This window comes from Neolamprologus multifasciatus, chromosome 18 (genome assembly GCF_963576455.1).
Source record: "Neolamprologus multifasciatus chromosome 18, fNeoMul1.2, whole genome shotgun sequence".
NCBI classification, from domain to species: domain Eukaryota; kingdom Metazoa; phylum Chordata; class Actinopteri; order Cichliformes; family Cichlidae; genus Neolamprologus; species Neolamprologus multifasciatus.
In genome coordinates, this window is record NC_140456.1 from 31,415,351 (window position 1) to 31,434,275 (window position 18,925).

Consider the following 18,925-nt stretch of genomic DNA (forward strand, 5'->3'; position numbering starts at 1 on the left):
AAAGTTAACGTGAGGGTTCCCGATGGTTACGAACAAATGCAATCGCATCACAGAATGCTGTAAACGGACCGAACGAGAACAACTGAGATAATCCATCCACAATACGAGGTTAGTCATTAATATACTGCTGCATGGGCTGGGCTGTAGTTACATCATAAGGTTTTAAAAACTGAGCTTTAAAATAAATAGAGGTAATGGTAAATGGACTGGTTCTTATATAGCGCTTTTCTACTCATCTGAGCACTCAAAGCGCTTTACACAACTTGTGCATTCACCCATTCAGACCCATTCGCACAAGCACATCTTTCTAAGTGCTTTATAGCTAACATTCACACACATTTATACTCCGATGGATGCATCGGAGAGCAATTTGGGGTTAGTATCTTGCCCAAGGATATTTGGCATGCAGACTAGAGGAAGCCAGGAATCGAACCACCGACCTTCCGAGCAGTAGATGACCTGCTCTACCACCTGAGCTACAGCCACCCCGAGAGATAATAATATAATATAATAAAAACCGAGAGAGGCCGACAGTGATCACTGACTGTGATCACTGTTGAGATTAAATAGAACAAGATACAACACATTAAAACATATTAAAAACACAAAGGCCTTATTAAACGCAGGGTAGTTTGGGCCCGGAAGCGGGATTTGTCATGGCATCACTTAAAGACCGGATAGTTGATGGGAAAGGTTATCTGCCAGAGGAGAGGACTTTGGTTCCACAGCCTCCTTGGTTAGAGATTTTCATTGTAGGCATTCCAACAAGCCAGGTTAGGTCACCAGGAGCCTCTTATTGTTGAGGGGTGGGGTAGGGGGTACGTCATGGTCTCCTTGTCCTCCTGTGTTTACCATCATTTTCTACCATTTCTCCACCTTATGCTCGAACGTTCCTCTCCTCTGTGGTGTGCATGTGTGTTTGTTGTAACTCTGCTTGTTTGTTTCAGCGGCAAGGTCTTGCTGGCTCTCCTACCTTCCTTGTTGATGCACCTGAAAACAGTTAAGTAATTATCTACCTGTGTGCAATTTGATTACTCTCCTGCTACTAGGTCCTCAGTTGTTGCTAGATCATTGCACTTACTGTAAATGGTAAATGGCCTGTATTTGTATAGCGCTTTACTGTGGTAGTGTTCTGGGTTTTTGATTTGCTCTGGACTTATTCTGTACTCTACGGCGAAGCCATCATGGTTTCTAAAGAGAGAAAGTGGTGAAGAGAAAGGTATCTGGAGTCCAGTCCAGATCTGGTTTGGTACCTTGAAAAAGAATAATCTTTGCCCACAAAACCATCTTTGGTCTATTATAAGTGTTAAACCTTTATACTGAGGGAAACCTCCCCCTCCACAGAATATAAACCTGTGTACATTTGACATTTTGATATTTTAGAAGATCATATCAAATGTTAAATGGTTTCATTCTCTCCTGTCAGCCTTTGTCTTTTTGGTAAAATAATGAGTTCAAATTCAACACTCAGGCCCCCAACTCTATCAAGCAAATTAGGTATTTTTCCCTCTGTTATAATTATGTCTCCAAAGTGCCAGATCTGAGTCATAAATGAAAAGTGCAGCTGCTGAAAAAGAAGGGTGCCTCCGTTGGTGTGTGCAGGTACACACTGCCCCCTAACAACCACAGGCAAGGACTGCAACCACTTCTTATATGTCACACATTTCCTGGTGTTATTACACTACCCCTAAATCCATCATCGTCACGTCTTATAAGCTGATTTTGTTGGAAAAGCACCAGATTTAGCTGTGAAGCAATGGAGTGAATAAAATGGTGTGCATACAACTAGAAAAATGTTGAATGGTAGGATTTTTTTTGGGGGGGGCTGCAGCGTGTTACTCTACTTTTGAAAAGTAAAAGAGTTACATGGGATGTAATGGGAAACAGACCAATGTAAGAAAAGACATGATTTTTTGAAGAAAAAAAATCTATTGATGCATAGCTTCATGTTACTTATACATTATATAGTTATATGCTGCAACATCCTGGCAACCTGTCCAGGGTGTATCCCTAAGGGGGAACCCTGAAATCAGCTGTTGTGGTGCAGCTGGGAGAGAAGAAATGCATAGAAAGACGTTTCATGAGTTGTTTTGTGACTTTCAGTCAATTTTCCTTTGTGTAAAGCTGCAATCAGCTGGCCTGTGCTGCTACTCTGATATTCACTGTGTTTTGAGGATCAACCCCACTGAATTCAACAACATATAAGCAGATGTTTCACAAGCTCTATGGCTGATTTCCATCCCCTAGACACTAAGGAAACTAGTATGAAAGGGAGTCTGTGAGTGAATCTAATCAGCATTATGACCTCAAATATACATTTTTTACTCTTGATATAATGATTAAATTAAACACCACAGCATGCTATGTATCAGCCCACCATAGTGCATCACTGCAAACTACACTGCTACTGCCAGCTAACCAGTTTAGCCTGTACAAAACCATACCAAACTTTGTAGTATGTTTTTATGCAATATATATAATTCAGCAACACATCATATATCAATCCAATATCAGTTTTGAAAGCTCTACAAAGAATTAGGACATTAAAATAGGCTTTAAATGGCCTGTTTATAAAGTTTGCTTGCTGAAAAGTCCTTACCTTTGTAAAAATCTTTCTCCATCTAGGTGTGTTACAAATTAACAAGCTGCTCCTAAATTCAGATCAAACTGAGGTATTTGTACTCAGCCCTAAAACTCTTAGAAACCAAATACTTACTCTGGGTGGCATTACTTGGCCTCCAGTAACACTGTGAGAAATCTTTGAGGTTTTTGTCTTTCAATACCTTTGAATTAAGCAAATATGTAGGATTGCTTTCTTGCATTTTGCAATATCTCTAAAATTACAAACACATTACAAACAACAGATGCTAAAATGCTACTTATTGTATTTATTACTTCTAAGCTGGACTACTCTAGTTCATTATTATCAGGGTGTCCTATAAACTCCCAGAAAAGCTTTCAATTGACCCAAAGTGCTACAACAAGTGTACTGACAGGGACTAGAAAGATAGTTGTCCCGTGATAACTTCTCTTCATTGGCTCCGTGTTAATCTAATAATCAGGCCCCATCTTATCTTAAAGACCTCATAGGACCATATCACCCCACTTTGCTAACAGACTACAGGCTTACTTGTGGTTCCTGCTCTGGGTTTTTAAAAGTATAATGGGAAGCAGCGCTTCCCATTATACTGTATTAGGTAACCCTGAATCTTCCCTTACTTAAACTGCACTAGGTCTAGGCTTTCTTCACTCACTTTGTTTTCATTCATTGTGTGTTTATTCACCACTCTGCATTTAATCATTAGATATTTTTCCACAGTATGTCTTTTGCCCTGTCTTCTTTTCCTCGCCCAAAGCTGGTCACAGCAGATGGCTGTCCCTCCCTGAGTCTGATTTCTTCCTTTTAAAAAGGAGTTTTTTTCTCCCCGCTATCACCAAGTGTTCGCTCAGAGGGGGTTGTTTGATTGTTGCCATTTTTCTCTTTGGTACTATATAAATAAAACTGAAGTGAAATGAATTTTTTGTGACCACAATTTTAAGGTTGGAGCTCCAAAACTTTGGAACAGCCCTCCTCTGCCTCATCAGGTCAGCTCAATGTTTGGTTTGTATTAAAAAAGTGTTTTTATAAGTTAACTTTACCCTCATCTTTAATTTTTGGCTCTCATTCTTCTTATATGCGTGTTGAAGTGTGCATGCAGCAGTTAATGTAAGTATTTGTGTGTTTAAATGTACACTTATTATTAACACGTGCTTCTATCCAATCTGTGAAGCACTTTTTTTTTTAACTGTGTGTTTTAAAAACAGATATACAAATAAAGTTATTATTCTTAGAAATGCAATGCCATCTAAGAATCAGGACCACAGACACCTTCTCTGTGATCATATCCATGAACAACATTAACAAGACAGTGACGTTCGACAGTATAATATATCACAGTGACTCACGGGAGGAAGAAAGCTCAGACAGTAAATGGACCCCTGTGTAGGCAGCATGTAGAGCTCTGCAGTGTGACCAGGAAACCTAATCCTCTGCAAACAGCCATCCTAGCGCCAAAACTGAAACCCAATCCTGCATGCACACCAAAACCCCAGAAACCTGCTGCAATCTGCATAGAGGTCAAAGTTACAGTGTTTTAGTCCTCAGATCACTGAAAGATGTTGTCTTTATTTCACTACTGTATTTACTGTAGAACTTACTGTACTACTCGAACAATTATAACCTCAAATGTGTAAATGGCTGTAAGTTAGCAGCTGAACTAAGCAAAAGCTCCGCCTTACATGAAACTGTGCTTCATGTCCACGAATAAATGTCATTTTTAACTATACTGTCACAACACACCAGGAAATACCATCTGTAGATGAAGATCGTGAGGAACGACAGAAAGCTGCAGCAAAGCCGCTAAATGGTTTTCATGTGATGTAATTTTATTCAAATGCTGCTTCAAAGGCCATGAATGATTTTAAAATGCAAAAATACTAATTGATAAAAAATAAACAATATGAAATCCTCTAAATCTCAAAATGATTCAGTAGTAACATTATCTCCTTTTACTCAGATAAAAAGTCGTTTAAATACTGAGTTAGCTTCTAACGTATTTTCCTCTCCAGAGCAGTGAGAGGACGGCTGGATGTCTTCTCAGGAAGCACCAGTCTCAGCTTCCTCCTGAGGGAGGGCGAGCCTCCTTCCTCAGGCAGGTACTCTTGCTGCAGCAGAGCAGCTGCTGTGGAGGATTCACTCTCTGTGGATATACCGGGCACACCTGATACGCCTGCCTCCTGCATGCTGGCTCCAGACCTTTCCACTGCAGGCACCTCAGTTTGAGCCACACCCCCTACTGATATATCAACTATTGTACCAACAGGTACATTCCCAGTCTCTGCCTGACTGTTACTAACTGATATATTCTCCACTGTGCTCGCTGGTTCGAGTCTTTTGGGGGCATCCTCAGACATACAATCCTGCAAGGCAGGGAGGTTCTCTTTGGTCATGGATGCTTGAGGTTCAACAGATAGCTCATGCAGTCCTGCATTCTGAATGACTTGTCCCTGTGCTAGTTCAGGTTTTGGCTTGGCTACAAGAGGAGCACTGTCAGGAAGCATTTGGCTCTGAGAGAGGGACTGGACAACTGCAGGATTAACACCTGGGTTTGCTGCTAAGTTCAAGGGAGCTCCTCTGGTCTGAGGTGTTGCACTTGCATGGAAAGGGTTAGCAGCAGACAGAACTCCTCCTGCAGCTTGTCTGATAAGCATGTCTGGAGCACTGCTTGGAGCCACGTTAGGCCCACTGAATGCCATACTAGGAGCTGGACCTCTGGGGAACAGCAAATTTGATCCTGAGGCCGAGGTGCTGAGCAGAAAGTTCCCCCCTTGAAGAGAGAGGCTGCTGCCACTTAGCTGTGAGCCAGCTGAGCCAAGCAGTGAGAGGTTGGTAGACGAATGCTGAGCACTACCCAGAGTCAGGCCAGTTCCTTGATACTTATTACCCAGCAGACTTTGCCCATGTCCACTAACAATAGTGGACCTTGATTGGTCAGCAGTACTGCTGCTTTGCACAGACTGGTTGTTCTCTGGGTATCTACTCTCTTCTGTACTTTTCTGGTCACTGTTATCACTTTTGGAAGTTGTTTTTTCAGAGGGTGTTTGGCTTTTCTGTCCTTCCTCTCGTCCGACCTCTTCCTTGATTCCATCCTCAGCCGATGTCTCAATCTTGGAGGATTTTCTAATTTTTTTCTTGCTAGACTTTCCTTTTTCTTCCTTCTCCTCACGTTCTTTTCCATCCTTTCTTTTTTCTTTGCTTTTCTTGGAGCTGCTTTTCTCCAAAGGACCCTGCTCATTTTTCTTCCTTGGATGGACTTTGCTTTTTCTTAGTGGATTCAAGTTTAGTTTGACCTTCACCAACCGGCTGGACTGAACTTTCTGCCTCTTTTCTCTTCTCTTTCTTTTGTCTCTTATTACGTCCTCCTCTCTCTTGTCCTCAATTTGACTGTTTCCTTCCTCCAGGGTTCTTGAACTCTGCAGATCAAACGACACATTTCTGATTACTTTTCTCAACTCTGTGTTCTTCATCATGTCAGAGTGGTTATGAGCATTCCTCCCGCTTTCATTCAGCCTGTACTGAGAAGAGAAGCCATTAGGCAGAGCAAAGTCTCCTGGATTGGTCCCAATCTTCCGTTGTCTCATGTCCTGCTCTGCTCTGTATGTCCTGTGACAACTTTCACAGCGTAAACTCTCATATCCTTTCATCTTTACTTCTGCGTGTGTCCTGTGATTGTTCACATTTCTGCCGTTCTTGCGGGCTGGCAGGATCTCTGCTCTCTGATTAAAAGCTTCACTCTGTGGATAAGAAGATGAATTTGTATTTTCTTGAAAAACAAACTTGTCCCTGTTCAGGATTCTATGCTGAACTTCTGTCCTTTTCCCCTCCTCATCAGGTATCCTTCTTATTTTTCTCCTTTCTCTGTCCACCTCTGCCTCAATCCCTCCATTCATCCTGTTTTCTCTTCTCATTGGGTTCAGCTGTGGTGCATCACTGCTGCAGTCAGCACAGCTGAAACCGCCACCGTTCTCATCAGTTCTAAATCTAAACTGGTCTCTGGGTTCATTCGCCCATGTGTCCAAAGTCATGGCGTCCTTGTTCCACTGCTGCCTGCTGTTTTCTTGCAAGAAAACATCCCTCCTCCTCTCTCTAACATCGAGGTGATTAACACGGTGGTTAGCTGTGCTGCTGCTTCCTCCTTCTTGCTCTTTCAGTCTTTTACTTTCTTTCATTTTTTTCTTTCGAGACACTTGATAGTAAATCAGAACTATCAGCAGAGTCCAGCCAACGCCACCTGAAGCACAGGAGAATGAGTATGATTGGGTATTAAAGGTTCTGCAGTGTATTTTTCTCCTGTTTTTATTTTCAAATGTTGATCATTTAGAACTGTGTTGTTTCATCTGGGTGTTCTGTGCTTGTGATTCTCCATCTAATACTCTAATTCTCTTTTCTTATTCTTTCATTAATGTCTAAGAGTTAAATCATTGTTCTTTTATCCTGTGTTGTTTATCATTCTCACCAATAAAGCAGATGACTGCAGTGATGGCTAGATCTCGAGCATACAACTGAGGCGTTACGCTGGCTCTTGGCTCTATATGCACTGTGATGTTCTGATTGGACGGGACACAATTGGCATCGGTCAGCTCCAGCACTGTGGTTACAGCTGGGTTGTCGGCGCTCGCACAAACCATCCTACGGCCATTGTAGAGGATCTGAGATCAGCACAAATAGAAAGAGAAAAGATTTAAGTCAGTTCAGGTTGTACTGGTGAGTGGACGTAGGTTTAGTGGGGGGAGTTCCTGTACCTTGTCAGGCTGTTGGATGAAGGTGGACAGGAAGTCGGCGAGCTCCAGCAGCTGACAGGAGCAGTTCCATGAGTTGAGGTCCAGGTTGAGATTTGTCAGCCAGGTGAGGTAAGCAAAAGCATCCGCAGGAGCAGAACTCAGGCGGTTTCTGGAAAGATCCAGAGTCGTCAGGCTCACCAAGCCACGGAAACTAAGACACAGAGGGTTATATATATATATATTACATTAGGTTTGGTGAAGGTCCTTTATTTCTTTTAAAGAAAGGAAAAAATAAACATAGTAATATTAACTACTTACCTGTTTCTGTCCACATGTTCAATCAGATTATCTGACAGATCCAGATTCCTCAGTTCTCTGAGGTCATTTAGAGGGAAGGAACGAGAATCTAAGCTGGTGAGCAGGTTTCCCTCCAGTGTAAGACTCTGCAGAGCCTTGGCACCTTTAAACCAGCCACCCTGGATCTGCACGGTAACACAGAGTTGATTCTTACTTCATTTATTTAGTCCCAAAACTTAAAATGCTGTATGTTCTTTAAATGCACAAGAAACGTTGTGGAAGACGATAAACATCTACGACCATCTGCACATAATATTTGGTTTTACTGTCTATGTTTTATATAAAGGTTATCTTCTTTCTAAATGCCAGCAGGTAGAAAAAGGTTCAGCTTACCCCAGATTACCCTGGGCAGCCTTGCTCTATTACCTCAGTAAACACTTTACTCATCATTTGTGACTTCTATCTCTGGTTTTAATTTTTGCTGAATACAATATGATGCTCATTTTGCTCATTACTGTCACCATAGGTGTCCAGAAGGAGAAAAGGAGGATATGCTTCACCATATATGATGAGTTAGTCACATCAGGTCTTCAAAAAACTAAGATGGCTAAAAATGTTCAGCTCGAACCTTCAGCTGGTAAAGTGACAACGGCTACATCCATCTTTTCCATGACTTACTATCCACGATTAACGAAGTACTCACTTAACTGCAAAATCTCTCAACTGAAAATGCTACTGTTGCAAATAGTAGCATTTTCCCCAGCAAAGGTACCTACCGTGCTAATGATATTATGGCCCAAGGTGAGGACCTGTAGCTGGGTTAGATTCATCAGAGCTCCACCCTGTAGAGACTCACTGTTCAAGAGGTTGTGGTCCAGCAGTAATGTGCGAAGGAAGGGCAGATTTCTGAAGGACTCTTTACCAAGTTCTGAGATGTTGTTATGACTCAAACCTGGATGATCAGCAGGGAGAAATACATTTGAACACTATAAAACCGGGAGTCTAAATGTTTTAATGCATCTAAAAAGTGAAAGATGTCCTGTTGCCTGGCTATGCTATTGTTTCTAAAAAAAAAAGAGTCTGGAAAAAGAAACAATTTTCCTTCTTTTGTTCTTTTTCTGTCTGTCATCTGCCATTGCTTTGCAGTATTTTTATGGTGCAGTTTAGTGGGTCAAAGTTTTAAAAGTAACTCTATTTCATCTAGCAAAGGGGTTTGGCACACTGACCTCTATGGATCAAAAGTTAAAGGCTGTACTAAGAGGGAACATGTAACACAAGCAAGACTAATTGCCTTGCTTGTGTGTAGTTAGTCTTGAGTCTTTATTTTTTGTAAATTTGAGAGGCAAAATTTATCATAGAATGAATATGAAAAGCTGCATTAGAAGCTTTTTCTTGCTACCTTCAAATACCCCTCTTGACCATTGTGGCTGCTTTTTGATTCACTATTTAAACTAACTTTGGTTTACTTTGAAGGACCCGTCCCATCCTTCAATAAACTTCTATCCCCAAGCCATCCAGGTCCTAAATCAGAACATGCCCCCCGTGAACAGAATCAACTTGTCCTACCACTATTGTTGCTGTTTTGCAATTCTCAGAACTCACCAGTTTACTCACCAATGACTGTAATGTTGCTCAGCTCAGACAGTGAGGCAGGCTGAACTGTAGAAATTGAGCCTTCTGTTAGCAGCAGAGCCTGTGTGGTATTCGGAGCAACTGGTCAAGGCATACAAAAACACACAACATCATCAGCATATTAGTGCTTTTCGGTTACATACGTGAGAAGTAAATTTACCACATTAAAGTGGTAAATTTTGCATTATGCTACATCAAATCATAGTTTTGGGGAATTTCACTTGTCAATAAGCTAATCTGGAAAGAATTCAAAACAAAATGAATTACAGTAAAAATGTTTCTAGGTTTTATTAATTATATAAGCTTATTAAAAAAGTGTAATATATGACAGTTTTTAGTGATGTCAAATTCTGTTGGTTTTCTTTAGTTTATGTTTTGCAATACTGGCTTTTGTGTTTCTTTGCGCTTTAAGGATTGACTTTATTATTGTTACATTTTGTCATTTTATAATGCATTGTGCAATAAAATATGTATTAGTGAATCCATTTGCAAATTAGTATTACGAATTGCGGAAGGTAACACGAAAGTAGCATGTAACATTAGCATCACTCCAGGTAGGCCTACCCTTGTAGACTTGTGTTAGTTTGTGATATGGGGGTACTAGCTAGCTACTGTTAAGAAATAAATATATATTCTTAATGCTTATTTGCTGATTATATGGTTTTATGTATTTTAGTAATGACGGCTTGTAAACCAAGGCCACTTTCGACTCACAAACTAAGTGCTCAGCCAGACTGAAAAACAGGAAGTCCGTGTGCAGCTGTACAAGCTAGATAGAGGAAGCTAGGCAGAAAAAGAGGAAGCTACTGACATATAAGGAGTTGTTTGTATTGAAACTGTGTGACGTGTGAAGTACCAAAATAACACCATATGAGACACAGGCTGAGCTTCTGATGTTAGAGATTCTGCAGCTGGCTATGGGCTGTGCAGGGCTCCCTCTTCCAGAAGATGATTGAATAAAGAATTATAAATGTTTTGACCACTCTGAGTCGGGTTTTCTCTGTTCTATCATGGGGATCAAAGAATCGGGTTTAATACTACCGTTTTTGGTAAGCTAATGTCTGCTTTCACAAATAAACTTGGAAACTAATCAAACTGCTGGAACAAGCACTGAGTCCTGTGATTGGTAACTGAGTTACTGTCTGTAAACACAGTCTCATCAGTTACCACATAGCTTTTTGATACTTAAAGAGTTAAAAAAAACCCAAAAACATTCCTTGTGTTTTTGTCCATTAAATTACCATATAATGGATATTAAAAAAAAGCAAATTATTTTATTAATTTACAATTGATTATTAAAGCTTAGGATTATTATTTGCTTAGGCTGCTGCCCCCGCAACCCGGCCTCGGATAAAGCGGATGAAGATGGATGGATGATTATTAAAGCATGAAATGCTTTATTTCAGTGTAACGTAACTCTCCCAGTCCTCCATATCCCAGTACCCTCTTATTCAATTGTTAATCCTTCATGTCTGTGTTCAGTGTTTACCTGTTTAGCTACTATCTCCTTTATTTTGCTAGTTCCCTTTCTCTCGTGTTTTGCTGTCTTCAGCTCTGAATACTCACAAAAAATGTTTTTCATATGACTACCGTACAGTAGGACTATGCACTTATTTAGGCTCAGCTTTCAGTTATAGAAGGGGAATGGCATATTTTTTTTACCTATAATTTTAGTCAGTCTTTGGCAGATGACAGCATCCTCAGAACAAACCATACAGGAAGCAGGACACAACGGGACTTGGGACATGCGCTGGGCGCTGATGACTAGCAGCAACAACATCAGCAAAATATCTGAAAAGAAATTTGCATAATCTTAACTGCCTGCAGTGGGCCTCTGCGATGCAAGGAAACCATGTGTACTACTCACTGTACATGTTGTGTTACAGTGCAGCAATGATGAGGCCTCTCTTCCACAGGGTCGTAACCTGATACAGCTTTATCCGTATCGCCATTATCATCCGTTTGTCCTACAAAAAGACGTAATTGTATCACTGTAAAAACACCATAATCACCCATCTTGTGTAGTCAGACCTGCGTGGCTGAGTGTGGACCTTAGCCTGCAGCATCCTGAAAACACACAAGTACTGCAGACGAATGAGTGACATCATGAATAAAACACAGATGTCTTCATTGGTGTTTTCACAGACTGAAAGTAATTCTTACCGCCAACACCATCACCAAGTACACGTTTGCTCTCTGTTGCTAAGCAAACAAATAAAGCTAAATGGTAATGCATCACCATGTGTATTTGTGTGCTAGGCAGCACTGGGGAGATAGAGTTTGTCCCCAGAGGAGGCTGACTGATGGATAACAGCTCGACATTGTAGCCAAATGAGGCCTATCATGTTTCTGCTAAAGCTCTTTTACTAATGGACTTTTCTCTGGTGATAAACAAATGTAAGCTACTCCACAATAACCATAAAGTAGAATGGCTCATCAGATTGACCAGCAAGACAACACATTCATTACAGAGTGCAATTATATTTCAACCTGGCAGACTTTTATCTCCGATACAAGAAACGCATTTTGCAGTTTATTCCTAGCGCAAACAGCACTGCTGATTGAAACAATAACGTCTAAGCACCACTTAAACCTGATTTAAGAGCTATTTAAGTATTATGTTTTATTAACACTGAACTCAATGTGCAGCTTCCATCTTCACTAAGCTCTTTTTTCACTGTTGTAAATGTACAGCTGCACTCTGATCTCGTGCATTTTTACATAGTGATTTTGAATTTCTTGGTAGTTGTTTTGTGTCTGTTTTCATCACATCAAGTCTCTTTGTTGTCATTTCATGCATCTTTGTGTGTCACGTTAATCTCTTTTGTCTGTCATGTTGCCCCATTTTTATGAGTCTCGACAATGTTAATCTTTTGCATAGCTTTCTTTTGTAGGGAACTGTTTTAACTGACATTATAGTTTGTCTTAATAATAATAATAATAATAATAATAATGGATTGCATTTATATAGCGCTTTTCGGGACCCCTCAAAGCACTTTACAATTCCACTATTCATTCACTCTCACATTCACACACTGGTGGAGGCAGCTACAGTTGTAGCCACAGCTGCCCTGGGGCAGACTGACAGAAGCGAGGCTGCCATATTGCGCCATCGGCCCCTCTGGCCATCACATAATACTACTGAAGAGACAGTAGACACCTGGGAGACAGGTGTAACAGTGAAGCTCCTAGGAATAGAGGTAGCGAGGGTAGACAACTTTAAATATCTGGGGTCAACTATCCAAAGCAACAGACAGTACACAAGAGGTGAAGAAGAGAGTGTAGGCAGAGTGGAGTAGGTGGAGATGGTGTCAGGGGGATTTGTGACAAAAGGATAGCAGCAAGAAAGGGAAGGTTTACAAGACAGTAGTGAGACCTTTATGATGCAGGGTTTGGAGGCAGTAGCTCTAAGAAAAAGACAAGAGGCTGACATGCAAGTGACAGAGTGACCAGGATGGACATCATCAGAGGGACAGCTCAGGTTGAGCAGTTTGGGGACAGAGTTAGAAACTCGAGGTGGAAGTGGATATATTAGACAAAGGATGTTGAAGATGGAAATGCCAGGCAGGAGGAAACGAGGAAGACCTCTGAAAACGTTTATGGATGTAGTGAAGGGGAACAGAAATTGTTGGTGTGATAGAGGAGGAGGTCAAGGATAGGGTTAGATGGAGGCAGATGATCGGCTGTGACAACACTTAAAGGGAGCAGCCAAGTTGTTTTGTGGTGCATCTCTTTTTTGTGTACTGTATTTCTTTAAAGCTGTTTTGTGTCTCTTTGTTGTCTCTTGACAAGACACATGTGGATGAGACAGAAAACAAAGAACTCAGACCGAACACAATAACAGTAAAGCAATCTACACTTGTAGCCAAAATTTCATAGAAACTAAACAGCCAACAGACCTCACACAATACAACAAGAACTGACGCTCAGAATTAACAGTATGATAGAAAGTCAATCATCAGACAGTAATCTAAATCTTCAGGCACAGAATAACAGTAATAATAATAACTCTAAAGTAAACGCAAGAACCTAGGACCAGGACAAATATACATTTCTTAGTGGAACAGAATAGAACAGCGCTTTATTGTTCTGAAATTGTGGATGCTCCACATCTACTGTGCAGGAACAAAATATAAATAATAAGACATCAGAAATACACACAGTAGAAGAGCTTGCTCTACACTGAGGAACAGTAGCAGCAGCAGCTTCTGGTCCATGTTATTCTTCCTCAGGAGCCAGAGGAAGTGTAGCTGCTGCTGCACTTGATCAGCGGAGATGTGATCGCCCTGAAACCTGAAGGTGGAGACAGATTCCACTCATTCTCCATTTATAATGAGAGGGCAGTGAGCCTGTCTGTGCCTCCTGAAGTCCACGATGTGTTATTTTGTTTTAAGGCTGTTCAGCTTCTAGTATATCTGCTTTAGAGATTTTCTGCCTGCTGTTAGTAAAACATCACTGAGCAATGTCACATCGTAGTGGTTTATACACAGTGTTGGGAAGGTTACTTTTAAAATGTATTCCATTACAGAATACAGAACACATGCCCCAAAATGTATTCTGTAACGTATTCCGTTACGTTACTCAATGAGAGTAACATATTCTGAATACCTTGGATTACTTAATATATTATCATGCTGTTTACAACTACGTGAATGTACTATTGCTGTGATTTATTACTGTTACTGAAGGTCCGCGGCTCTGAACCGTAGTAAAGGGACCTCTGGCTAATACGTCGGGTTCTGTGTCGGCTCGTAGCTGAAAAATAGCTTTACTTTGTTGTCTGGGTCAACTTTGCTTGCGAGAGACAGAGAGAGGCGTTGAAAGGCTGCTCCAACAGAACTTATTTTTTCGGAGGAAAACACAAACACAGCGTACAGTCGAAATTTACAACTGGGCTCGTCAGGCACTCTTCTTGGCTGCAGTGGTTATTATTATATTTACATGCTTCCAGCTCCCGTTTCTGCTCGATGACAGCTCCTACTTTTCCTTTTTCTCCCTCCCTCGCTCACAGACACATAACGGGTATGGCAGTCCATTCTCCCTGCAGCACGGACTACACTGCCTATGATGCTACATTCTTTAGAGCTATACCTGTAGCATTCTGCCTATTAGCTTAGCACAACAACAAAAAGGCGCTCTCTCACCCAGGAAACACGCAGAGAGAGAGCGTCACCCTGTAACCATGGCAACCGTAACGCTGCCGCCTGGAACAACAGAACGTAGCTGTCAAACAAAACCCAAACAGTCCTGACCCGCCACAATATGAAACAGGGAAGTACCGCCGTGTAATCCATTTATTTCAACAAAGTAACTGTATTCTAAATACCACCTTTTTAAACAGTAACTGTAACGGAATACAGTTACTCATATTTTGTATTTTAAATACGTAACAGCGGTACATGTATTCCGTTACTCCCCAACACTGTTTATACATTCACAAAACAGTCTGAAGGTCCCTCAGTTCAATCCCGAGGACACACACAGATCTCTTTGGGTTTGTGTGAGGAACAAAAATCAGCCAAGTCAAAACAGATGCAGCTACCTGCTGTGGTGGCTCCTTATGATTAAAGGGAGCAGCCAAACATAGCTTCAGTGGTAATACTGAATGGATTCGTTCTTATGTGGCACTTTTCTAGTCTATGTCTCATTCACCCATTCATACAAGCACTGTTTACCATCTTTCTATCCAACAGTCACACTTCAACAAACACAATTTCGGGTTTAGTATCTTATCCAGGATATTTGACCATGCAGACTGAAACAATCAGGGATCAAACCACTGACCTTTGGATTAGTTAGCACATGATTAGGAAGTCACAATTAGTACGTGACTTGCTCTACCTCCTGAGGTAAAGCCACCCTCATGCTGGTTTAAGTCAAAAATGGCATTACCAGCTGGTAATATAGCCTAGATTTCCTGATGAACTGCACTGGTTAATGAAGTGCTGCGAAGAAACTACGAACTTGCCTGGAAAATACATTAGTGAGACTTTCACTGAAGCACGCCAGGCTTCATGATAGTGTGATGGTCAGGGTACACACATGTTAACCATAGGATATTAGGTTTCAGTCCAGTTCAAACTTTTCCCATCTTATTAGTTGACTGACTCCTCGGATAAGTTTGACCCATCATCGTCACAGCAACTCACTAGACAGTTACAACATTTGGAAAATATGCTTTTAACAGAGCTTGTTAGTGACCCAATTACAATTTGGTATTTACCAAATTTGGTATTTACAAAATTGTGCACTTTTATTTCAGTGTCATCTACTACAGCTTGGTTTCTTATTCTGAACATCTAAATATTAATTTTTAAAAAAGATAATTGTCAGATCGTCATCATAGAAATCCATTAAAACATTAGCAGGTTCCTTACCTGTTCCTAACCAAGTGTTTTAACCCTGCTGCAGATATGGTGCACTCCACTCACATGATCCATCAGAATGACCTGTAGTGCTTGTCTGCTGCAGAGCCATCATTTACTGGTTGCTGTAGTGCTGCAACACGTACCGTGTATATGAGTGGGTCTAGCTCAGGTTACCTGGCCGTCTCTGAAGCATGCTCAGTAGAGCTGGCTGTTACCTGAGAGGAACAGATGTCATGTCTGACTTGGAAACAGAGCCTTAAACTTTGTCTTAGTTTTTTCGTTGTTTGTTTTGTTTATCTTAATTCTAAGTATCACTGATGTCTAGAGTGACTGCAACTGAAAAGATGCATTTTTTACACAATAATTACTATTTGCTTTCAAAGTGAGGATTTTCTATTTATGTTTAACCATTTTTTTGTGTGTGTGGCCACTTATGGTCTTTATTTGTACTATATGCACCTTCTTCCTGTCATTCTGCATTTCTGTTGGTTGCCCGAATGAATGTCACAAATTTGACCATGGCAAGCAAAAGAGCTCCATGATCAGCACACTTTCACCACGCAGGACTCAGCACATTGTAACTGCTACATCTGAATCAAAGCCAGTCTTGAGATTCTGGTTCTCTCTGCTATGTATATGCTACATTATACTGCATTTAAAGATGCTCTAATTTCCATTTAGGAACTAAAGACCAACTTTAAGCTGGAGGACATTCACTGATGTCAGGAAGTGATGCCAGTAAAAATATAGATTTTTTTTTTCTTTAAATAACGCTAAGCAGCAAACAAATTAGTTACCAGGAGGTAAAAATGGTGCATTTTTCAAAATGAGCAATCGGCTAATTAAATTGAGAAAACATGCTATTTTAAGAAAGAAAATAAGGTGATTTTGAATTTGATGGCAATGACATGTTTTAAAAAAGTTTGGACAGGAAGAGTATGTAAACATCTGGGAGCTGAAGACACCAGCTGCTGGGAGAGGACTGTTGTCCCATTCTTGTTTGATATTGGATTCAAGTCCTGAGTCTGCCATATAATATTTGCCATATTTTACATTCATGACAAATAGAATGTTTTGAACTGGTGAAGGATCCAAACTGTAGGCAGACTAGTTCAGCACCGGATCCTCCTACTACAAAGCTGTGCTATTGGAATAGATGCAGCTGATCTCGTTTATTTACATTAAAAAGATGTCATCTGCATGCATATGTTGGTGTTGGTCATAATTAGGGATGCCGTGCCAAACCGGTACTTTTAAAGTGGTGCCAGTGCTTAAACGGTGCTTAAACGGTGCTTAAAGAATGGAGAACACAAAATTGGTCCAAAAACCTCTCATGTTCAGCTGTTTTTTTTTTTTAAAAAGATAACAATGTTAGCCTTTTCTGCAGCTATAGGGCATATATAGTATCATTCTTAGCTGGAAGCAGTGCTTAAACAATGGAAAAAACACAAACTTTGTCCAAAAACCTCTCATGTTTAACTGTTTTCCACTTTTTCTTTGGTCATTTTAGCCTTTTTGGCCAGGGTGAAGGGAGTATCTGCCATCAAACAAGAAAACAGCCGCATGTAGCTATGATGATGTTTGCTAGTTCACCTTACATGCATTAATGTAATGTTAGCCTACTCAACATAAATTACACACGAACAACATTAAGCTACTCACGCAGAGAAGAACGGCTGCTGCTGCATCATCATCCTCATCATTTCTGCTACACTGGCAGGGCTAGGGACCAGGACTCTCCTCTTCGGGTTTTTGGGGGATGTTGCTAACTCCAGTCCGATAACAGGCAACCCACCCGCAGTAGATGTGCTCGATGTGAGGTCTCGCAGCAAGCTATCAAATACGGCGCATTTCTCGGCTTTAAAAAAACCCGCTATGCGTCGCCAGGTGTTTCATCGGATTTGAGGTGTTACCTCCTTTGACAGTATCACAGTATCACCTTAAAGCACTTGTTGCAGGCTGCTGAGTTTGCATCTTTTGCTGTGAAGTACAGCCAGACTTTTGACCGTTTCGCCTTGGGCATTTTTAATCTGCAGCTCTGCTCTAAAAGAACACGTACCTGGGCCCGCCTACTATCCTCGGAAACGTAAAATGATTGGCTAGAATCTAAAGTGTATCATTCCATACCAGTTGGTGGCGCTAATGCACCTTTCAGTTGTTTGCCAACGCCAATACAAATGTAAGGAAGAAGAAAGTGTATCACAGCTCAGGAAAATAAAGCACCGAAATGTGCGCTGCTTTTTAGTCTGGTTACTACCGTTTATGTCAGAACCGGTGCCATCATGGCACCGGATACCGGTACCCATCCCTAGTCATAATTATAGGATGTCTGATCCTTAGCAGTCTGCAAAGACTCTATGTGCCTTCCAGAGCATTCTGGCATGCACACACATCTTAAGGTCATGAGAGAGGTCATACCTTCTCTTACTGATTTATACTATAGGAAACCTACTCTATATCTGTTTTAGTATAAGTCCCTTTTGTTTAGATGAACTGCTGGACTTCCAGGCACACACACACCTACACTACGCACAAACTGGTACTCTTTGTTTACATGTACGCCTATGTAAGATGTCATATGTTAATGAACCTACGCATATTCATGTAACCTCAATAAAGAGCAGTGTTACGAGGGAGCAGACGAGAGCAACTGGGGTCAAGTGAAGGAACGGCGCTCGTCCAGTTCTCTCCCTCATGCACGAGTAACACAAAGAACTTTGGTGACTTGTGTCTTGCTTTGCTGTGTAGCAGAATTGTCTTGAACGTTTCAGCAAATAGGTTTATGCTAGACAAACCCATCAACATGCATATACCTTCCAGCACTGATGGTGCCTTTCCAGATGAGCAAGCTGTCGGTTCTGCAGGCATTAGAGATTCAGGCTTTTGAACTGAGGGCTTAAAAAAGAAGCGTTTTCCACTTTGTCACAGGCTATTTTAAATCCAGAGAAGGCAGTGGCTTTTTTGGTGGATGGCTTCTTTTTGCACAACAGAGCTTTAACCTGCATTTGTGGAAGGCACGGTGAACTGTGTTCACAGACAATGATTTCAGGAAGTGTTCCTGAGGGTAGGACAGAATCATGCAAGGGGCCCAAACATTACAGATATACAATACTTATTTTTGGCCTTATCCCTTGCACACAGAGATTTCTCCAGATTTTCTGTCTATCTTATGATGATGTTATGAACCGTAGATGACAAAAGCTGGCATATTTTGACACAGTGTGTAGTGTGTTCTTAAAACAATGTGAGGAAACTGAACAAGTGAAGGACAAAAGAAAAGTGGGAGGCTTAAAAAAACTATCTACAGC

General features: G+C 41.0%; 1 protein-coding gene across 1 annotated transcript; it reads right to left on the minus strand.

The window, feature by feature from the left end:
- Positions 1-519: 519 nt before the first annotated feature.
- Positions 520-18,871, minus strand: lrrc53 (leucine rich repeat containing 53). Its single transcript, XM_085141529.1, has 9 exons — positions 17,280-18,871; positions 11,117-11,216; positions 10,912-11,040; positions 9,232-9,330; positions 8,394-8,569; positions 7,639-7,802; positions 7,342-7,531; positions 7,056-7,248; positions 520-6,830 (listed from the first exon to the last, which is right to left on the minus strand). The coding sequence occupies exons 2-9, from the start codon at positions 11,121-11,123 to the stop codon at positions 4,588-4,590; spliced, it is 3,201 nt and encodes a 1,066-aa protein (XP_084997655.1). The 5' UTR covers positions 11,124-11,216; positions 17,280-18,871; the 3' UTR covers positions 520-4,587.
- Positions 18,872-18,925: the final 54 nt, after the last annotated feature.

Bases quoted from the DNA above. Each gene is read 5' to 3' on its own strand.
- lrrc53 (XM_085141529.1), bottom strand. The intron at 8,570-9,231 runs GTGAGTAAACTG...CTGATCATCCAG, and splicing joins GAGCAACATTACAGTCATTG to GTTTGAGTCATAACAACATC. The intron at 7,803-8,393 runs GTAGGTACCTTT...GTTACCGTGCAG, and splicing joins GCCATAATATCATTAGCACG to ATCCAGGGTGGCTGGTTTAA.